Genomic DNA, 7500 nt, shown 5'->3' with positions numbered 1-7500 from the left:
ACACACACACACACACACACACACACACACACACACACACACACACACACACACACACACACACACACACACACACACACACACACACACACACACACACACACACACACACACACACACACACACACACACGTAACCGTTCTGTAACTCCACATCTCATAAGGCCTCGTTATTCTGTCTTTGTCAAGGCCGTATGTGTAGATGAAAGGCTGGGAAAGGATGACGGCAGAGAAAAGAAAGAGATTGTGGGAGGAGAGGAAACAAGTCGACGACAAGCTGAGCGAGATGAGACTAGATATGGACGAGGGGCTGAACAAAGACGGGCAGATTTTTATTAATTCCACTTAAACAAGTGCTTCTTTCATTTTTGTCTCCGTGCCTGATTTTTCCTATTTCCTCTCAAAACCTACATCCCAGTTTCTCTCTGTTCGCTTGCTTCCTCTTTTCACACACTCCCACGCACAATCCTCTCAGAACATTGGAGTCTGGCCACTACCTCACCCATGCTTTTGTGCGTTTGAGTGAAGAGCGTCCTGCACTCACTCTTGTCCTTCCACTGCTGCCTGCTAACACGAAGCAAAGCTGTCGCCTACTGCCTCAACATCTGTATTCACCGCAGCTGTTAGAAATGAATCACTCTCATGAGTTCAGCTTTAAGGACGTTTTAACACACCTGCGAGGCCCCCCTTCTTCATACGGAGGAATGATGACGACTTTGACCGTGACCGACGTCCTCAGCAGGTCGATCATCTGCTCGTGAGTCAGCGTCACCGCAGCCACTTTGCAGATCTCCACCAACCGACTGCCCTGTCTCAGTCCCGCCTGCCAGGCAAAGCCGTACTCCTCCACCTGCATGGAAACACCCCAAAAAACATTTATGTGCCGCCAACAATCTCCGTAGATGAGTATTTGTATGTGGCGAGGGTCATGTGACGGTACCTCAGCCACAGTGCCGTCCAGGCGAACATGGAAGCCCAGTTGTCCCAGTCCGTTTCTTCTCAGAGTCATATCCACGGTCTCACATCCCACTGTCAACGACTGGCCAAGGAAAGGACATCATGTGAATAAATTAGTCTTACAGGCTTTTCATGTTCTTATGTCTCTCTTTCAAAACAAAGGAAACATCATTAAACAGCCAAAGGGGATTTAAGTACATTCAATGCTGAAATCCATCAATAATAATATCAAGATGCACACAAAGTACCCATTGATGTCATCTGAAACTATGCATGTGTGTAGTACTTTCAGAAAGATTAACTCTTTTTTATTTATTAAAAAATATTTTCTGTTGGATTAACACGAAGTCCAGGAAATCTGCTTTTCCCAGCATTGAATTCATTGAATTTTACAGGGATTATCACAATATGAAATGCCTCTCATCAGCCAGTGGAGCACAACACACTGCCCAGGGCCATTCAGAAAAAAATATATCTTCACACTTGTTCTTGTTAAAGGGTTTTGAATTTCCAGGTTTTCCAGGATGCTTAGAAAATCTTTCAATATATGGAAAACCATACTGTGGGAATTAAACAGAGAGACTTGACAGGTATTAACATGAAGACAAACGTTGGCACTGTGAGGCTGAGATGTATGTGATCAACATGCCGTTACGCACTAGCACTAATACTAAATACTTTTAAAATCAGCGTAGCAAATATTTTGAGGACGGAGAGGAATCATATGTTAGGCATCAAGGCACATGAACATTAAATGTAAATATAATTTTGCTTCTTTACATCACTATGGTTCCAAATAAAACACAAGCTATGTGCTTCAAAGGTCAGAGAGATTAACGTTTCCTGGTCTGGTAGTCAGAAAGTAAGCCTCACCTTTAACCTCTGGACCACCTCCCTGATGTCCTGTGCACAGCCTTCTGGTACCCGCACGGCGATGTGGTCTCCTCTGCCGTAGAAGATCTTCAGTGCCAGCCGCTCCGGGGTCCAGCCGATCACGTCGGCACAGAAACAGTTAAACACCACCTCTTTGGTGGAGCAGTCTATCAGGAGGACGTATTCAGCCGATAGACCCAAGGCACAAGGGAGCTCAGTCCCACCTCCGCTGAAGTCCTGGGCCTGGACCCTCCAGGCGATGGCCCCCGCGGCTCCCAGCTCCGCTCCCTCTCTTGCTTTGGAGCGTTCCCGTTTTTTGGAAGCGAGGGAAATGAGGTTGTTCAGCTTGCCGGCCGAGTCGAGCGGCGTGCCGCTGACGTAGTTCTCAGCCAGGTCACGTAGATATTCCTGCCGCGTCCGCGTCGCCATGGTGTGGAACTTCTCCGACTTGTGCGCTGCAGTCTCTGCATTGATAACTTTGGCTAGAAGGAAGTTACGGAAGGTTTCTGGGTCACGGAAGGTGACGCCACTGGGGATGGGTGGGCCGAAGGGAGGCACATCCTTCATTCTCGTCACAGCAACACTGAAAGGAAAGGTGGCATGAGTTTCAGACTTTCTATGATAATTGTGTGTATATGAATACGATCTTGTTCTGTTGAAGACGTTCACCTGTAACAGGTGCCTTCAGAGCAGGGGTTGTGCACACGGACAATAACAAAGACGTGCTGGAAGTGTGAGCGGATATTCTGCGGGGTGAAAGGCAACGCCCCCGGCTCCTGGAAGATTATGGTGACGATGTCGTTCCCTATGTGCCTCTTTCTCAGGAGCTGAGGAGGAAGAGAGGAGAGACAAAAATGACAAATGAATAAAATGAGCTAACGGTATTGGCAATGACACAACTGAGTGAGTCTGACAGGGGAAACGAGAGATTCAGACGCTCACTACCAGACACCAAACAACAGCTCTTTATGTAATTTGTTTTTCGGATTCTGTGTGGGCTATTTGTGTTTGTGTGTGTGCTGGTTTGTCTATCTGCGTTGGTGTAGGAGACGTGTCCAGGTCTGTGGTGGGCTGCTTGCCAATCCTCTCTTCATTTGCAGAGGGAAGAGTGAAAGTACCAATTATGTAATCCAGCCCACTATTTGGCCACAGATACGCACACACATTCTCCAGCATGGTGTCACAGGAGCATTATTCTGCTTGATATAACGATTACAAGAGTTCACAATAATTGTACTGATCATTTGGAGGGGAAAAAAAGGTTGGGGATCTTAAATCAACATCTTGACTGGTTTCTATTTGAGCATCCATTCTGAATACAGCTGATATGTAAGATTCAAACGGTATTTACTGTTATTTTCATCATCAAGCTGTATGTGCAGGCCGAGCTCACACTCTCCTTTTCCTCTCCTGAATGAGAGAGCCTCCACTGTATCTCTGTTTCTACTTCACACCCCCCTCCTCCATGCATCCTCTGCAGGTTATATTAAATGCCCGATGCTGCCACCTAGAGGTTCATCTGAGCATGTACATCTCCTCGCTGCTGCCGTCTCTAAACCTCTGGATGGAGTTATTGTGCCATTTATGAAATTACACTTTGCGATTTAATAGCCGATACTTATCTGAACTGTTCTAACACACTTTTGACTGACTCATTAAAAAGTTGCCAGCCTCACATTTCAGGTTTACTCGCCATTAACAAGATGTTTAATGATTGTTTAAAGATGATGAAGCTTCTTTATAACAAACAATACAATTACTGTGGGTATGGCAATAAACGTACAGTTCTCCAATTCACAATAATAACTCATTGTCTTTCCTATGGTTGTGGAAGAACAAATGGCTGCTCCATAGCCGCCGCCGCCGCCGACACATTGTAAACTAATTCTGAGCACACACAGGGCCTGTCTGAGCACATGTGCGAGCCTCTCAAGCAAAGACTTATGCAAACTATTAAAAATACCGGCACGCAAAACGATATCGGTCACCGATACACACAGTCCACGCTGCAAACCCACAGCACCCAGGAGAACATGTAGGAAGGCAGCTTTATTTAAAGACAAAAACGAGGGGAAAATAAAGAAACTACTCACTACTGAACCCCACCCAGCTCTGATCCAGTTAAGAATGAAAGGCAGAGAGAGGGCCACAGAAAAGCTAGTGAGTAAGAGAGGACAGAATAGACGGAGAACAAACACGATAAAACACAACCGGCTGGATTAGAGAGTCTAAACGAAGAGAGTGACACATCGCAAGTCTCCGCTTTATGAATTCTTGCTGAAGGTTTACGGCCTGGAGCGAACGGAAGAGGCTTTAAGCAGCAACCACAGACAGACATTGGGGAGGAAAGTGGTGGATTTATTTGTCAGCGGTACACACCGACACATGGCCTGAGACTGGAGATACAGTGAGCGTGTGCGTGGTGGTGCTTACAGACTCTTACCTGCTGTGGGTTGCTGGGCATGTACGGCAACATGGTGGACACGTGGAACATGACCTCGTAGCCCTGGTAGGCGGTGTACAGGGAGTGGGTGCCCGTAGAGTCAGCTGGAGAAAGATATTTTCATTTCATGTAAGACACTGTTAAATACAGAAGGCATGTTGAATTAGAGTCCATTTAATGGTTCAAACAGATGTTTTTCCAGGAATTATGGGGATGCCGGGACTGTCATTGTGCTTTTCCTGGAGTTATGACATTTTGCCTGGCTATTACTTTTCAGACAAAGAATACAGAACACTTTTGGTGTCTCCTGTCTTTTAAAAGTGATGCATTCTGAACTATTGTTTTTTTTTATGTAAATGATCTCTGCAGCCGTAGTCGGGCATGAGAGGGCTGTTATGGAATGACAAGATGGAAATTGTCTCACTGCTGGAGTCAAGGGGTGGAAATTGGGTTCATGATACGATATGTTTGTTTTCTGTTTCATCTGAAAAGGAGTTAAACATTTCTACTTGTGAGGGATACTCAGACTGTTTGTCTCTCGTGCATCTTTATACATTTCTTTATTTATTCTTTATACAGATCATTCTGGTGCTTATTCTATAATTTTATAATGTAGTCTTTGTTTAACTTTGTGCTGCTGCAGCCATTGATCTGACCGCATTCGATTTGGATATATGCCATGGTGAAAGTGAGATATTATGTATCTGTATATGTATTAAGTGTAAGGCGGCCATATTGACTTCTATGCTAAATCCACTAGGCTGTTTATTCGGACATTAGACAAACATGTAAAATAACCAACATGGCTGTGGGACATGCACTCTTCTGGAGACTCACTCTTTGTGTCGAGCTGCGCAGCGTATTTGGTAAATCCTTTGAGAAGCACCTGCTCCCCCAGCAGCTCCAGGAAGGCAGAGAAGGCGGGTGACGCCTCCTCGTTGTTGTACATCTCCTCCTCTGTGCTCTGGCCCGCACGGCACAGCAGAACACCCACCTTGTGCTTCTGACTCAGCTACACGGCAGCGGAGAGATAACATTAACATCGCACAGGCAAGTCACCGAGAGACTGCAGTCTGAACTTTGTGCTTTTAATGCTACTTGATGTCAACGCAGATGATGCATATATGGATGCACTTAAACGCTGAGCATCACTTCACTGTTGTAAAAACCACTTGCACAAACAATAACAAGCCGACTGCGGAGCAAAAACGCCTCCGCCTCGCACCTTACCCTCTATGAAATAAAAGGTTAGATAACATGGCTAAACATTAAAGCTTTTATGGTCACACAGTCAAACACACCACACCTTACTCCACTCAGCTGTTCCGAACCTCAGTCCCATTCTGCCCTACCACTAAATCAGTTATACATGTTTCAGACACTTTTATATACAAGAATACACATTGTTTTGCTTTGCAGCCAAGAACAGTTTCAGTGGAGGCATCCGGGACCAACTGTCGGATTTCCAGTCTTATCACACATAAATGAAATGCAAATATGGACACAGATGATGAACTCACCCCCTGTTCCTCCAGTTTCAGGAGCTGCTCAGTGACTTTGGGCGTGCTGAGCGCCAGCCTCAAACAGGAGATGTTGAGCTCGGGGACAACCTGCTCCAGGACCTCCTTGAGCGGCAGACCCCTCACCGTGCCGTGCTTCCCCGTAGATGCCACCGCATCCTCCAAAATGGAGCCTCGCAGGGTCACAAGCTGAATGTGAGGAAAATGTCAGGAAATTACTCCATCCGTATTGCATTGAGGACGTAGACCCCTTAATAATAGTTTTTAGTGGACAAAAGAAACATTTAATTTCATATGGTCCTCTTTTATAGATCCCTGTAATCAAAGCAGGAACTTCAATATCATTACCATCACCATTAATATTTATCTGCTTTCCTCTTTCCTGTATTGGGAACTGAATTATTGCTGACCAACTTACTTATTAATAAGGGTTATTGACTTTTTCCACTCTTACTTCTCCCTTCTCTCTTTAAATATTTGCTTGGTTACACGCTTGTTTGTAAGTTTTCTCTTTATCGGTCTGGGTTCATATATTTCTTGTGTTGTGTATAACTGTATTATATCACATATACACTATATATTGACTACTATAGTTTCCCATTTTGTCTTACTTGTAATGAGCTGTTTTCTTTTTTGTTCTTCTCAAATGACTCCATTTTTATTGGTCAGCTAAGAAGAAAACAGGTAGGTCTATCTGAGGCAAACAGGAGAACATACGTAGTACTTCTATTGATATTAGGCTCTTGTTATTGAGAGAGGTCAGAGGTCAGGCTCAGCTACAGGACCACGCCTGAGGGGGCGATGATCAGCGGCCTGGGGGCTTGAAGTGGGTCCATCAGATGAGGGATGGTCTCATTTCTCATAAACGTGCCCTGCTGCCCAAAAGCTACGTTCTTTCTCGGTCCAAAACACACACACTTACCCACACACCTACACACCTACACACACACACACACACACACACACACACAGCCACAAAGTGGTCTGTGTGGAGGACTTAAGGTCGAGCAGTATTGTGAATTAATATTCTGCTCAGTACTGTGCTGCCACAGAGACTCCCTGGTGAGAGGAAATTGACCTGCTTCAACACAGTGAGGCTGTAATAACCTCAGATACAGTTGGGAGGAGTGGGCTGTTGCTTCTCAGCACTTCATTAAAAATGCATGGCAGAACTCTGGAGCTGACCGGGGCCTGGAGAGACGGTTGAACCCGGGACTCAGGTGTGCAAGCGGAGAAATGAAACCTGAAGGACGCTCAGTTGAAGTTATGGCGCTTTCATTTGGAATGGTCGGCGTCTGTGTGACCGTGCGGTGGGTGACTGCGACAATGCTGAACAGGAATTAGTGTGTATAAATGTGTGACGGAGGGAGGAAGAGGAGGTCTCTCCACCTTGCTGTGTCAGCACTGCTGCACAGAATTAAATGGCAGACTCGAGGGGGATGGATATTTGAGAGTAGCTGCGGCTTGGGAGCAATCAATCTCTTTTTTCCTGTGTGGGAACAGTAGGCCCGGGTGTGCTGGCTGTGTCTGTTAGCTGAGCTCTGTGTACTTAGACGGGGGAGAGGCTCCATTGTTAGACCAGAGCTAAGGTGATGAGGCCAGGCAGCCATGTAATCCAGCAAAAACCAACACACATCCAGAGGAACACAGCAGGCTACATGAACACAGTGAGCAGAAGCAAACTTTTTGCTGTTTGTTTGAGTGACCT

At 45.7% G+C, this 7500-nt stretch overlaps 1 protein-coding gene across 5 annotated transcripts in view; it reads right to left on the bottom strand.

The window, feature by feature from the left end:
* Positions 1-7500, bottom strand: part of sipa1l3 (signal-induced proliferation-associated 1 like 3) — a 59793-nt gene that overhangs the window by 12393 nt on the left and 39900 nt on the right. For all 5 annotated transcript variants that reach the window (XM_084020387.1, XM_084020388.1, XM_084020391.1 and 2 more), the window contains 7 exons: positions 5793-5981; positions 5110-5284; positions 4273-4376; positions 2499-2656; positions 1830-2412; positions 940-1038; positions 674-849 (listed from right to left, as the gene is read on the bottom strand). In XM_084020387.1, coding sequence (XP_083876513.1) covers positions 674-849; positions 940-1038; positions 1830-2412; positions 2499-2656; positions 4273-4376; positions 5110-5284; positions 5793-5981 — 1484 coding nt within the window. The remainder of the gene's footprint in view (positions 1-673; positions 850-939; positions 1039-1829; positions 2413-2498; positions 2657-4272; positions 4377-5109; positions 5285-5792; positions 5982-7500) is intronic.

The sequence above is a fragment of the Eutrigla gurnardus genome (genome assembly GCF_963514095.1).
Source record: "Eutrigla gurnardus genome assembly, chromosome: 10".
In the NCBI taxonomy this organism is placed as follows: domain Eukaryota; kingdom Metazoa; phylum Chordata; class Actinopteri; order Perciformes; family Triglidae; genus Eutrigla; species Eutrigla gurnardus.
The sequence above is the reverse complement of the archived record's forward strand: the minus strand, read 5'-3'. Positions and strand labels throughout refer to the sequence as shown.